General features: G+C 31.3%; 1 protein-coding gene across 1 annotated transcript in view; it reads right to left on the minus strand.

The window, feature by feature from the left end:
* PJA2 (praja ring finger ubiquitin ligase 2) overlaps positions 1–15,189 on the minus strand; it is a 64,506-nt gene that overhangs the window by 19,004 nt on the left and 30,313 nt on the right. The window contains exons 5-6 of the mRNA XM_006913273.3: positions 14,365–14,547; positions 4,477–4,662 (exon numbers count right to left, since the gene is read on the minus strand). Of these exons, the coding sequence (XP_006913335.1) occupies positions 4,477–4,662; positions 14,365–14,547 (369 nt within the window). The remainder of the gene's footprint in view (positions 1–4,476; positions 4,663–14,364; positions 14,548–15,189) is intronic.

The following is a 15,189-nucleotide window of genomic DNA, read 5'->3' on the forward strand; positions in this document are numbered from 1 at the left end:
TTTCCCCTTCTGTTTTTCTTTTCTTAGTTTCCGATCTAAATTTAGGTGAGAATATGATAAATAGAATTATTGCATTTATTTTACTTCTACCATTAGTCAAAGCCTTTTTTCTTCTCTTACCTTGTACTGCTTAATTACTTTGGGCTTAAAAATATTTGATTTTCTCAAGTTTTTATTAATCTCTTTTCTAAAAACTAGGCCTCTTCCATTATTATTCAGCTTGAAAGATATTTAGTTCCCAACTGCTCATGTTTGCTTTTTTTCCTAAAAGAGGTTGTAAGCCTCTTGAAAAGAAATATTATATGTCTTCATCTGGTGCTAATCTCTTTTCTCCACACCTGGACATACAGATTCTTCCTTGTCCTCTAGTCTTAGAAATACTAAGTATTTCAACATTTGGAAACCATAAACACGTCCTCAGTCCTCTTCTTTTTAATCTTCTCCTTTGGAAGTTATATTCGAGTCCATTTTTCAATTATGCTCTCTACAGGTAATTCCTAAACCTCTACCTAATTCCAAATTTCCTCTTAAGCTCTTGACCTATGTTTTTAGTTTTCTGCAGGGCACTTTACTTCAATGAACTCCCACCACCTCAAATGCAAGAATCTCCAAAACTAGTTTATTTTGTCTACCTAAAAGCAAACTTCTGTTGACTTCCATGTTCCTATCAGATATTGTAATAAGAAACATCCAGTTACACAAGCTAGCTCAAAACAGTTTTAATGTCAATCTTTGTGTAATCATTAAAATTAAAAACCTATTGTCAAGAGAAACAATAATATGTAGCATATATTACAGTAATATCTAGAAATCAGCAGATATATGGCACAAAGGAACAGACATTCTCATACGATCACAGATTTTGGAATTAGAATTAAAACTAAGAATTAGTGAATTACTAAATCCAACCTCCCTTGCATTACTAGACCTCCTTCATCTAGCAGTGAGATGTACTGCAAAGAGGAAGAGCCCTGGTGACAGTAAGACAGGAATTTAACTTCACATTTAACTGAGTCATAGTTACACGATGTGAAAATTTTAAAATAAATGAGTAGATGTACTACAGTGCCTAGCACAGAAATGGCACCAGAGTAGACATTTGAGAAACAGTGGAATCATTCCCTCCATATGAAAAAAACACTGCTTTCCAAGGTGGTAGGTGCCAGTGTGGAAAAGCCCTGTTAGAAGTCTAGACACTCAAAGCATGATGTCTGGTTGTAATTTGTTCACTGCAGAATAATCAGCTAATATTAAAATTCTAGTATCATTCATTTGGCAATCACCATGGTAATAACTGTTTCATACAAGAATCGCTAATGATACTAAAACTGGTAGATAGAAGTTTGACAGTTTGAAAAGAAACTGATTATTTATATTTATAAAGTCTCAAAGTATCTTCCCACTGGATACCTATTAATTATAAAAAGAAAAATGGCAACTGTACAGTGAAGCAATCTGAAAGACAGCCATCTTAACCAAGTGATCAGAATTAAAATCACCGGTAATGGGACAATTCAACATAATGTGTCTTCTGATATGAACTGAGAAGAACAAAACATCACTTCTATGGTGCTCCTGTTAACTCGAATCTACTCTTTGTATCAGATAACTCCAACTTAAGAAACATTCTACAAATGACCTGACAGTTTCAAAAACGTCAAGGTTTTGAAAGACAAAGAAAGACTGACAAAATGCTCAAGATTAAGAGACTAAAGAAACTTGGTACACAAATACAATGAGTGGTCCTGAATTGAACTAAAAAAAATTTTCTCTAATGACATCAGTGGGATAACTATAGAAATTTGAATAAGGTCTGTAGATTAGGTAATAGTACTGTATCAGTGTTAATCTAATTTTGACAATTTTACTGTTACATTTATGGGTAAAGAGGCATCATGTCTGCAACTTACTCATAAATGAGCCAGAAAAAATACTATAAATAAAGAGAATATAGTTATTAAAAAATAAAGAAAAAAATAACACAAATGTGGTAAATGTTAACATATAGGGAATCAGTAAAGGATATATGGGAATTCTTTGCATTATTTTTGCAATTTTTCTGTAAGTCTAAAATAATTTCATAATAGTTTAAAACATTATTATACCATGGTTATATCCAAACAAAATTAATTTCTTACAACCTTATTAGGTTAACAATTATAACCCCAATTTCTTGCAGGAAGACAAAGTAGTTAAGTAGTTATCAAAGAATAAATAAATGGTACAGCTGGGATTTGTCTAAATCCCAAGCCCACGTTTTTTCCACATCAACTCCTACCACACCAAGTTATGAAATACCTTCTTGGTATCCTACAACACTTCTGTGACTTTACTAAAACAAATAAACTTTTGATAGGGATTTTTCAATTTTCCTTTAAACTAAAATAAAATACCAAAAGCTTAAATTTTTTTTCTAAGTAGTTGTAAAACTGAAAAAAAGGTGTCAAATTTTGGCTTTAGAGATAAGGACTGCTGCTGTTTGCATGTCTTTTCCTTTTACTTGTCAAAATGATGTGCTATTTAAATATGAACATCAAACCATATTTTCACCTTATCAACCTTCAGCTAGCATCAAATACAGTCTCCTATAAGCAAATAATGAGGTGTTGCCATATCTAGATAAAATTAAAAAATTTTGTCTTAAAAAATCAATGGCAAAATGCTTTTCATATTAAAAAAAAAACTACCTTTAAGCTTCCCCAATTTGGGGACCATTAGAATCTAAAATCTTAACACAACAGCCATATCCAGAAAGATAGTCAATTAATTAGAACCTAAGAATTTTCAAATTTAAGTTAAAATTGTATTTAATAAAGGCCTCAATTATTCATTCAAATTTTTATGTGGAACAACCCTTTTTGAAAGTTTAGAAATATATATCAAGATCTTTAAAAATATCACATTTTTTAGTAATATCATCTCTATGAATCTGTCCTAAAGAAATAACTTCAAGTACAGAACCCAGTTTATAGGGGAGAAAAGTTCACTGCACTATTTCAATGGGGAAATGGTCAATTAAATTTTAGTGCATCTACATAATGGAGCTGTAAAAAATTATTCTTACAAAATTTTGAAAATGTGCAACAGAAAAAAATATCCTCCTCTGAAACCATAATTGCCTCCCAACATGTGCAGTTGATGCTTAACAGACAATTCTGTCATCTGCTGAGTTCTTTGAGGAATGGCTTTGTATAATGGAGATGTAATACATCAGAATAAACAAAAAGTTCAGTAAAAGGGTTATAGGCAGACATAAGAGTGGGAAGAAGAGAAGAGAGCATCAAGATCAGCAAGACTAGGACTAGGTGAAGCCACTAATTTTCCATAATGTTTGGGAAGCCAGAAAATGCGTTTTGGAGAGTTAGGATGTTTAATACAGAAATACAAATTATTTGTGTGGCTGTGATAACAATCCATTTCTACTTCCACAAAATGGTCAGTAAAAATCTGCTCTGCACATATAATTTTCCCCGCTAAGGAGTGAGAATAGGAAATGGTAAGGAGGATTTCAAGGAGATGCTGAGCTTTGTATCTGGAATGATTTGGAGAAGCACAAAGTAGCTAGACACACAGAAAGAGAAACTGAAGACATATAGGAGGCCTTTAAAACGTAAGAAATATGCAGAGTTATCAGAGGATATAACCGAGTTATTCTTATCTTTATTATTCTTATCTTTTTAAGTCTTATCTTTAATTTTCTGTAATGATATTTTAACTGGCAAAACAAGATAAAGTTTTAAAAATATATATGTGCAGAGATGGAAACAAAGGTAGTACCAAGCCATATCTTTTTCAGAAAAAGTAACAAAAAGGGATTACTTGGAACAAACATTCTTTCTTCATCTCCTTAATTAGCTGCTCTAAAGGGCTACTACACACCTGAAAGATACATCTAACTTGATAAACCAAAACACTTAAATTCTAACCATTATATCATGAGACATAAAAATTGCATAATCCACTTAATTTATATGCTACTTTTATCTGAAGCAATTTTTTGCCAGCATAAATTTAATACTTTCAACATTTCAGGGAAGCGACAATTATTCTTTCCATTTTGCATTTAAATACATAAAGAAAGAAAACTATATTCTTATGATTCTTCTGATTCAATCACGGATTTTGAAATTCTTCACGTAATATTCAGGGATCACTTGGATTATACTAAGTGCTACATTTAGCATATAAAGCTAAATTTAAAAGTGGGAAACCTCAATCCATGAGCATATAATTCACTAGGATATAAGGTGAGCTTCAAGAGAGCTAAAGGTCAAAGAAGAAAGAGGTCACTGACTGGAATAAGTAGGAAGGAGTCCATGTAGGAAGAGACATCTGAAATGAGCTCTGGAGAGGAAGACTGACAAATGGGAAAATAATATTTCTAAGCTATAAGAGATTCAGTTTTCATAATTTACAGTCATGAACTAATTCTACTCAATGAAAAATTAAAGATGGCAATAACACTGTGTTACATACCTCCAGTCCACATCTAAGTCTTCACTCACACTGGAATCATCCTCAAGGTTATTGTTACCATCCAGCATGAAAGCTTCTGGCTGTGCAAATTCATTGGCAGGCTCATTTCCCTCATCACTGCTGCTTTCATTGACTTCACTGTACTGTAACCAAGGAATTTCTCCCTCTTCCAAGGATGTCTGTTCCCTAACACAAACATTTTAAGAAAAAAATATTATTTTGAAACACATCATAAAATTGTTCTTTAGAGTTCTATTTAGTCCAAGTCTTCCTGTGAGTTCTAACCTCTTGGTACTTATATGATTTTTAAAATCTGTTTTAACTATAAAAATATTTAATAGGGAAGCAAATGTGTTATAAGGTCACATGTATGCATAAATAGCTCCTTACTACATAAGAACCTATTTATTTGATATATGAATGCTCTAATCTCCTATATTTCCTTTTTTTGCAGGAGAAAAATACAGAAAAATTCACCCTAGACAATTGGAATTTTTAAACACTGATCTTGAATAGTTTCCCTTCACAGTTAAATAAAATTCAAATTCCTCGACCTGGCTTACAAATCCCTACATAATACATGCATCCTCCTTGGCCCTCTTCTCCAACTATCTCTCACCACTCTTCCCCTCATTGACTATACTCCTACTATTATTTCTACTCTTGGAACACATGGAGATCATTTCTACTTTGGGGCCATTTCCTCTACCTAAAACGTCCTTTCACCAGATTTTTACACAGCTACTCCCTCCTTGATATTCAGATCAGAGTAAATACCACTTCTTCAGAAAGGCCTGCCTTGACCACTCATTTTAATTAAGTCTCTAGTCATTGGTTATCAAGTCACTCTGCTTATTTTCATTATAGAACTTACTTTTACTTATCATTTTATTTGTTTATTGTCAATCTCTCTCCTACCAGAAAATAAGCTCACAGGGACAGGAACAAACAAATCGATGGTCCAGATAAAATAAAGAAGAGATAAAAGCAGCATCTCAAAACAGTGGAGATAAAGGTTATTCAATAAGTGATACTGGAACAACTGGGTACCCACCTGAAGGAAGGGAAGTTATATTCTGTCATTATTTACCCTTAAATAAATTACAGATCTACTCTTTAAAAATGCATTTGTATCCTCCCCCAGCACTAAAATAATAAAAATACTAAAAGAATCACTAGAGAAATCTTTGCAAAAACATGTGTCATTCTAAGTATGATTCAAAACCTTAAAGCCATAGACTGATTGTTAAATTTAACAATATATGTATTGAAGAAGACTCTCATGGAAAAGTCAAAATACCAAAAATTTGGACACAAAGATCAAAGGGTGAAAAATTAATTATAATACATGAGAAAAAAAGGCATTTCAGGACTGCAGTGAACTGGAGAAAAGGTATGTTGTGAATTTATAAAGAAAAGTAGGTAGGTATGATTTTCTTATTTAATAGAAAATACCTTTTAGTATATCAAAAGAAGTTAAATTTTAGAGGCAAAGTTGAATTTTAGTTTGGGCTTTGAGAAATGTTATTTAACAATTTACATATTTTAACTTTATGAATAACTATAATTAAAATTCTATTCATTCTATTGCGCTAATTTAAAACTTTTGGGGTAAAAGCATTTATACAATGTCCACATATAAAAATCAACACATTTTAAATACATAGAAACAGTATCTCTTTACATACTTGAACTAATAAATGTTTCTTTAACTCCAGATCCTAAACTACACTTCGGAATAATAGGTTTATAAGATTTAGTATCTAGTATAGCCAGTCTAGTAAAATCAGAGAAATAAGCCTAACAAAATACGCTTATTGTGTTAAAGGTTTAATGTCAAATATATAAAGATAGTGAATGTTTTCCTTTTGTGCAAAATTAGGTCCAACGAAAATTTTAACCCAAAATGGATTTAAAATACAAAATCAAACTAAAAATTCTTAAGCAACAAATCTCTGTTCACACTTTGAAAGGACTTGCCACACTGTATTTTAACTCTTCTGAGGACTGGGAGCTTCTCAAAAGCATACAGTGTTGTCTCTCATCACTGTAGCTTCACCCTCTACAACAACTGGTTGGGACGTAGTAGGTACTCTATCACTGTATGTATTGCAAATGTAATAATAGATCCTTGAAAAACAATCTTTTAAAAAACAAATAACTTAGAGACTAAGCCTGGAATAGTCCTCGGAAATTTCTGTTATTTCTAATGTACTCCTACAAAAAACATATTCCTTTTTCCTATTATACAGACATCAAAATGACTTACTCTGTACTTCAGATACATTCTATAATACTCAAAAATATATTGGTGAAAATGATTCAGTATAAGAAATATTAATTTATAGGTCTTTTAAATTCAAAGAACAAAAAAACTAAATCATTTGAATCTAAATAATTTATAATGTCATTAATAGTCTTTCACTATATAAGGAATTCTTGGCTACATATTTTGCTTAAATATTTGAATGTGTTTAATGATTCATTATAACACAGTTAAAGAAATAGAAAGTGGTATATGGCATATTCTTTCAACATGTTATACAAAGTTCATATAACTTCCTATCGTTAACATGTTAGCAGGCTAGAAGAGTGGCAACCTACTGGACAAGAGCTGTCTTGAAAGTATAACAAAAAGAATTTTGCTAGTAAAAAAAAGATTCTGAACAATAAGGTCAAAGCATTTTTCACTCTGTGTAGCTAACAACAGAAACAAATACCTCCACGGGACTGTAAGCATATAATGTAAATTTAAATGTTTCAAATACCTTGAAAATATTCAGAGCAGTATCTCGGTCTTCTTTCTCTCTTCCTATACGTACGTACACACACACACACACACACACACACACACACACACACACACTCTCTCTCTCTCTCTCTCTCTCTCTCTCTCTCTCTCTCTATGTACACACATATGTAACATTCACAAAAAATTTAGACCTTTAATGCCCTGTCTTCATTTTAACAATTCAAAAATCACCAAAATGCTATTACAATGTTATGTAGTAATATATGAAACTTAAGACACATTATCGAATCATGCATGTCTCTAAATGGTCAATTCTAAAAAAGCAATTCACTAGATGGAAGATTGGAAGCCTGTGCATACACCACCACCACCAAAGTCACAGGTATTTCACCTAGGAAGGGAAATTGCCAACTTGTCCTTTCATTTTTGCATTTTTCAGTACAGCTGAGAGAAAATGAATGCTGCTACCATGACAGGAAGCTGAAAATGCCCCATCATGTATCCCCACATCCTAATCACAGTGAAAACCCTAGAACACCATCAGCACCATCTATTCTCTTGACTACAAGCTACAGTTACCTCAAAGCTTCAGACAGACTGCTGCTCCTTCCCAGAAAAAGGATTAAAGCTCCCTATCCCTCACAAAGTTTTTGTTATAAAATTAATAACAAAAAATTAATTTTATAACATTCTATGAATAGAAATATTAAAAGTATCAAAATATATTAATAAACTAATACTCAATATTTTAAAGAAATTTTTATTACGAAGTTTTAAAATATGCTATCATATAATCATGCATCACTGCATTTTCTAAGAAATGAAAATGAAAGGCAGACAAATCAAATTAAACTCCTGAAAATACTAACTACTATGATTTTACAAATCCATATGTCTTCCCGTAGCTAATGAATTATCAATTTGAATATCCATTATTTGTAGCACAGAATTTAAAATCTTTGGGTTAATACCAACCTTTTAAATAGTTAAGGCTTTCATAAAATAATTTAGCTATGAGAAATTCATTTATAAAATCCTGAAGATCATAATGAACATTCCTAATTAACTGGTATTTAACTAACTGGTTTGCATTTTATGACAAGAAACATATTAAGTTGTTGCCAAGCTTTAGGTATAAACTCACTTTTAATAATTCTAATTGTATAGCAAATTTTTATGTCAAATCCCTATCTTGGATGGGTGGGTAAAAAATGACACTTCCTTGTGATCTTCATGTACATTTCCCTGATTCCTAATGATCTAAGCATCTTTTCATATTTTTTTTTCACCATTAATATCTCCTCTTCAGTGAACTAGCTGCTCAACATTTTGATCATTTTGGAGTTAGACTCTCATTTTTTTTTTTTACTGATTTCAAGGAGTTCTTTATACATTCTACGTATTAAGACTTTATATTCTACAAATATATTCTGTAAGTTTTTTTCTTTCCTTTTCAGTTCCTCTTTTCTTTTATAATTCTATTTAAGATTTTGACATGAATTTTCATGAAAAAATACTTATAATTTTCTTCACATACTCTTGGTACTAGGATTCTACTGGTCTTATTAGAATGACTTGGAGAAATAGTTATTTTTCTATTCTCTCAAAAAGTAGAGTGACATGATCCTTATAAGTTTAAGAGAATTCAGCTCTAAAACCATCTGTATCAGTTTTCTCCATGGGAAGATTTTAACCTATTTCCCATTTAGAAAAAAAAAGTGCAGCTCACTGCCAATGTTAATTTAACATCACGCGTAGGAGTGCTACGTTTTCTAGGATTTGACATTTTCAGCGATTGAGCATTACCATATTTTGTAAATGGAAGTACCACTACTAAAAGCAGAATGCGATGAACAGAATGATGTAATTTGTTTCCAAAGACTATCAATATACTAGAGCGATGCAAAAATAATAATAAAAGCCAGACATTTCATGACAAACTTTAGGGGTAGGGTTAGGACTGTAATCTGCGAGTTATTTCAAGGTAAATGGGAAATGGGTTAAACCACTGATTACATATCTGTGGTATAACAGTACTCAGTCTTTCTATTTCTTCCTGAGTGTGTTTTGGTAAATTCCATTCTTCTAGAAATTCGTTGATTTCTTCTAAGTTTTCAAATTTAAAAAGTTTACAGTACTTTTTAGTCTATCCAATCTTTGCTGTGTAGCTATATCCGCTTTTGTATTTCAGTATTGTTTATTTGTGCCTTGTCTTTACTTCCTTGTTCACTGCCCAAATAGATTGCCTATTTTTTAAAGTTTCAAATTCTGATTTCTTTAATCCTCTCTACTGTAGCTGTCTTCTACTTCCTTGATTTTTGCTTTTATCTTTCCTATTCTCATTCTTACCTCCTTTTTTGTTTATGCTAATATTTCTTTGCTATTTTAAGTTAAACGCACAGCCCCTTTTTCAGCTTTTCTTCTTTTCTAACACAAGCATTTTTAAAAGATAAATTTCCCTTTAAATATCAATTTCATTGCTTCCCATAAATTATCATTGACTTGTGAACATTTAAACTTCTATTATGATTTCTTCGTTGTTTTGGTTACTCAGAAGAATGGATAATTTAAAACGCATAGGGTTTTTACAAGTTTATATTTTATTTATTTCTAAGTTAATAGCATTATGGTAAGAAAATATAGTCTGCAGGATATTGGTTCTTTGAATCATGTTAATTTGTGATTTGTAGCCTAGTACATGTTCAGTTTTTACGTGTTTGTGTAGTCCATAGGATGCGGTGTTCATTAAACCATGCTTAAATGAATTGTTCAAATCTAAAGATAGACGAATTTTTTATTTCCATAAATCATCAGTAATTGAGAAAGGTATTTAAAAATTTCCCAATATGATAGTAAATTTGTTAATATTCTCTAGTTTGGTCGAATTTTGATTTATATATTGAGTCTATTTTATTAAGTGCATTAAAGTTAAAAACTGCTACATTTTACTGGTAATTTAAACTTATCATTATATAGTGACCCTCATTCTCCCCAATAATACTTTTTTAAGTTTTCTTTGCTAATGTTAATATAACTACTCAATTTTTTAAAAAGTTAGTATTTGCCTGAAATATTTTCTATCCTTTTACTTTCAATCTTTCTGTATACTTACGCTTTAAGTATGTCTTCTGTAAACAACATTTAACTTTAAAAAGAAATCCATCTGATTAGAAGCTTTATCTTTTACAAGGAAAAATTAAGCAATTTATATTTATTGCAGGACTTGTTCCTACATCCTACATTTTTCATCTGTATTTTTCTTTTTTAATGCATTTTTATTCCTGTCTTTACTTTTATTTGGATTGACTTTAAATGTTCTTCTTCCACTATTAATTCCTTTTTTCCTTCTCTACAGGTTTCTAGCACATATACTCTATATTTATTTATTATACTGGTTATTCTTGAAATTTTACCACACAAATCTAACTTATGTCAAAAGATAACTTTCTGTTAGAATAGCTGTATTCAACAGGACAAGTAATAACAAATGTTAAAGAGAATGTGGAGAAATAGGAACCCTCATACACTGCTGGTAGGACTGAAAATTAGTACAGCCACTATGGAAAATAGTATGGAGGTTCCTCAAAAAACTAAGAATTGATCCACCATATGACCCAGCAATCACTCTACTGGGTATTTAACCCAAAGACTTGAAAACCCACATCTGAAAAGATATTTGCACACCGATGTTCATAGCAGCATTATTCACAGTGGTCAGGACAGGGAAACAACCAAACTGTCCTATGATAGATAATTGGATAAAGAAGCTGTGGTACACACATACAATGGAATATTACTCAGCCATAAGAAGAGATGAAATACTGCCATCTGCAACAACCTGGATGGACCTTGAGATAATCACGCTAAGTGAAATAAGCCAGACAAAAAAAGTTGAAAACCACATGCTATCACTTATATGTGGGATAAAAACCTAAAAGCAACAAATGAACAGGACAAACGAACAGAGACTCATGGACAAGGACAATAGACTAGTGGTTACCAAAGGGTACAGGGGAGGGGGAAGGGGCAAAAAACAAACAAACAAACAAACTTAACTTTCAATCCTCTCCAAAACAATACACTTCAACTCTGATCTTCCTCATCAACTTAAATACTATTGCTGTCCAGCGTTTTAGTTCTGTCCACCTCACTTCCTACCTTTATTTTTTAACTAAATCACTGTTTTATTATTGTAGGATATCAACGCTGATGACTTCCAAATCTCTATATTTAACTATAATCTGGGAGATTTCCCTTAAATTTGTAAATTAAATATCCAAGTGCCTACTTACCATCTGCATGTCTATCTAACTGGCACATAAAACTTCCAAAAGGAGTTCCTACTCCCCAGTTCTCTCTCCAGACTTCCTCATCTCTGTCAATGACATTAGCATATAACTAATGCTCAAACCAAAAAACTCAATTATAACTGATTGATTCCTCATTCTCCCTCATTTTACTCCCAGTCCATTCTATTATTTACAACTTGAAAATATTCTCAAACACATTTACTTTTCTTAATCCTCACTATCATCCCCTCATCCAACAGCCTAACTCATCCCCTGTCCCCTTTTTAACTAGTCCCAATTCAACTACCACAAAACAGCTAGTGATTTTTTTAAATGTGTGTCAGATCAATTACTTCTCCACTTAAAATCTCACTGATCTCTGACTAAATTCCAGATGCTATATGTCCTGTATAATCTGGTTCCTGCCCACATCATCCCATACAACTCTTCACTCATTCACTTAAGCCCCGCTACCTTCACACATGCCAAACCATTTCCTTTTCAAAACCTTTGCTCTTACCTTTCTTTTTGCCTAGAAAGCTCTTCCTTAAAACTGCTAATTCCCTTTTAGATTCCAACTCAAAAGTCAATTCCTCAGAGAAGTCCTCCCTGACCATTCTAATTAATGTAGGCCCCTATCAGTTACTTCTTGTCACATTAGTGTTTTATTTCCTTCACAATTATCATCACAGTTTGTCACTTATCATGCTTGTATCTTGTTTATTATGTGCCTCTCCCACTACAATGTGAGCTTCAAAAGGGAATCTTATTTGTGTTGTTCACTGATATAATCCCAGGATCCAGCACAATGCTTGGCACATATTAAATGCTCCATAAATATCTGTTAAATAAATAAATACTATCACAAATTACATATAAAACAATAATACTCAGGAAACTAAATAATAGTGACTAAAGAAGATTGAACTTAAAAATCAGGAAAAGCAAAAAACTCCACCCCAACCTACCACTGTTTAAACCAATTATGTCTGCAAATTTCTTTCTTTACAGATTTTCTAATATATATTACTCCCAGGTTAATTTCATTTATGTTTTGTATATTAATATCTATATTTGTAAGAAATTTTAACTTATGTGTTATCTCTATCTCATTTTATTTATAATTGGCATACTGTAAAAAATTATCATCGAAAATGTGAACTGACAAAACAAAGTAGAACTTCGTTATTCAAATTAAAAATTATTTTATAAAAAAAATTTTCTGTCAACTGGAGGCACATAGCATTTTTACTGTGAGATTTTAGTGCATCCTAAATATAGTTCAATTTATTTTAAAATAAAAATTTTTCATTAACATCATATCTTGTAACTTAATTATGTTAATTTTTAAATTAACTAAAGCAACATTAAAAGCACTAAATAAAGCTAAAATAATAATAAAAAAGGAATACTCTCAAAATAAAAGCTGGAAATTTATACCTTTTGAGAAACTAGAATTTTAACGTTAATACAAGCTGCCAGATTTTTTCTAAGAAAAGATATTCACCAAAATACATTCCATGAGACTAAAAATAGAATGAATCAATTATCAGAGAAAAATATTAAAATTATCAGAGATACTCCATCACAATAAAATACCAAGCCTAGAAGGGTTCACAAGAAAATACTAACAACCTTTAAAGGAATAAATAAGCTATTTAAAGAATTTTTAAAGAGTAAATAAGTTTTTTAAACGCCAAAAGATTTAAAAAGAAAAAAAATAGGATACACATTCTTTTAGCAAGTATCAAACTGCTATTGAGACAAAAAAACTAGATAATTTGCACTGTGTCTCAATATAAAAATCCTATGTAAAATATTAGCAAATGGAATTCAGTAGCTCGCTAAAACAAAAATAAACCATGACTATGAGATCATGTTGGGTTTATTTCAAGAAGCAAGGGCAGTTAAATAAATATTAGTAAATCTAGTAACAAAATTATTCCTCATGATTATCAGGTCAAAAGTGAAAAATCATTTATGATCATTTCCACTGATGCTAAAAAGACTTTAACAATCTTTCTAGAATTCTACAAAATAATAATAGAAGAATATTTCCTTAGTATGTTTAAAAAATATGTGTGTATTTATGTATATCAACCTAAAAGCCAGAATCATTCTTCCTGGTAAAATACTAGAGCAAGGGTTGGTACACTATGGCCTACAGGTTATTTCTAGCCCGTCACCTGTTTTTATAAATAAAATTTTGTTTGAAGAGTTACACCCATTCGTTAACATATTAGCTATGGCTACTTTCACACTATAATGGTAGAGTTGAGTAGCTGCAATAGAAACTAGCAACCAGGAGGAAAATATTTACTATCTGGCCCTTCACAGTATAAAAGTTTGACAACCCCTATACTACAGCATTTCCACTAATGTTAGAAAAAGACAAAGATGTTTACTATCAATCACTGATTTCTGGAGATCTCATCTAATGCAATTAGACATCCAACTAACATTCAATTTTTGCAACTGCCTCCATTTCTGTGAATATTATCACTAATTTCTCTCTCAGGATGTCTCTTGCCATTATCTCCACTCTATAGCAATGGCAGTTCTAATTCACTCATACCTAACTTGAATAAAGTGATCTTTTAAATGACCAAGTTTTCTTTAATAAAGCCAAGTGAAACACAGTGTACCTCAGTAAGAGATAATGAAATTACTAGTCTTTTCAATTTGTTTTTTGTAAAATACCAAAAGTATAATGAAAAAAATCAGTAGGACTTACTTGTCCTACGTAGTAGTTATAAATGCAATTAATAGCATAGCCAACATTTGAATGTGATGTATAGTATTCTTGTAGAATACATAAAAAATAATAAATCTCACTGTTAAACATACCCTTCCTGAAGAGATAATTCTTGGTTTTCTTCAGGACCACTGCTATCACTCTGTAGTTCAGGTTCATTCTCATCTTTTCCTGGTAGAGTCTCCCAGCTTTCATCACTCGAGGACTGATCTTTTTCTGTACCAGAAAATCGATGAGGCAAAGAAGCAGACCATTCTCCATCACTGCATTCTGAACTGCAAATTTAAAACAAATAAATGAACCATCATTACATGTGCATTTATCAAATGGAGTATTAACCAGGCAACATGGTATAGAGTGGACTACTGGTGTCTCACATGTGTCATCGGGTGTTAATTCAATTTTTTAAGTATTTAAAAAAAACCACACAAATATACCCAGTAGATGTAACTTTTTCAAATGTAAATATAGCATATGGCAAATAATGAAATTATCAATTTATTATTTTTTCATTAAAGTAAATAATTCCATAGTGCTTAGATATAGGTTCTTCATATTTTAGACATATTTCTGAATACAGTTTTAAATATAACATGGTAATTATAAATTAAATGCTATCTGAAGTAAATAATAATAGATTTATTACACATTCTAATTACATATAGGCAACTGATGAAATATCTTCTATGAATAAATTTCCACCATTACCATGTTTTAAAACCTTAACTATTTCCTTCTTCTTTTTTCACAAAGGACTTTAAAATGGAGAGAGATTCAAATTCATAAAAAGCAGCACTGACAAATCTTTAGTGACGTCCTTTGGTAGGACTGTGAACACAAAATAAATTTCAATTCGAGACTATTTTGATAAGAAACCAACAGATACAATAAAAGGGTTAATAAAGAACCCCAGCAAA

This window comes from Pteropus alecto, unplaced genomic scaffold (genome assembly GCF_000325575.1).
Source record: "Pteropus alecto unplaced genomic scaffold, ASM32557v1 scaffold20, whole genome shotgun sequence".
In the NCBI taxonomy this organism is placed as follows: Eukaryota; Metazoa; Chordata; class Mammalia; order Chiroptera; family Pteropodidae; genus Pteropus; species Pteropus alecto.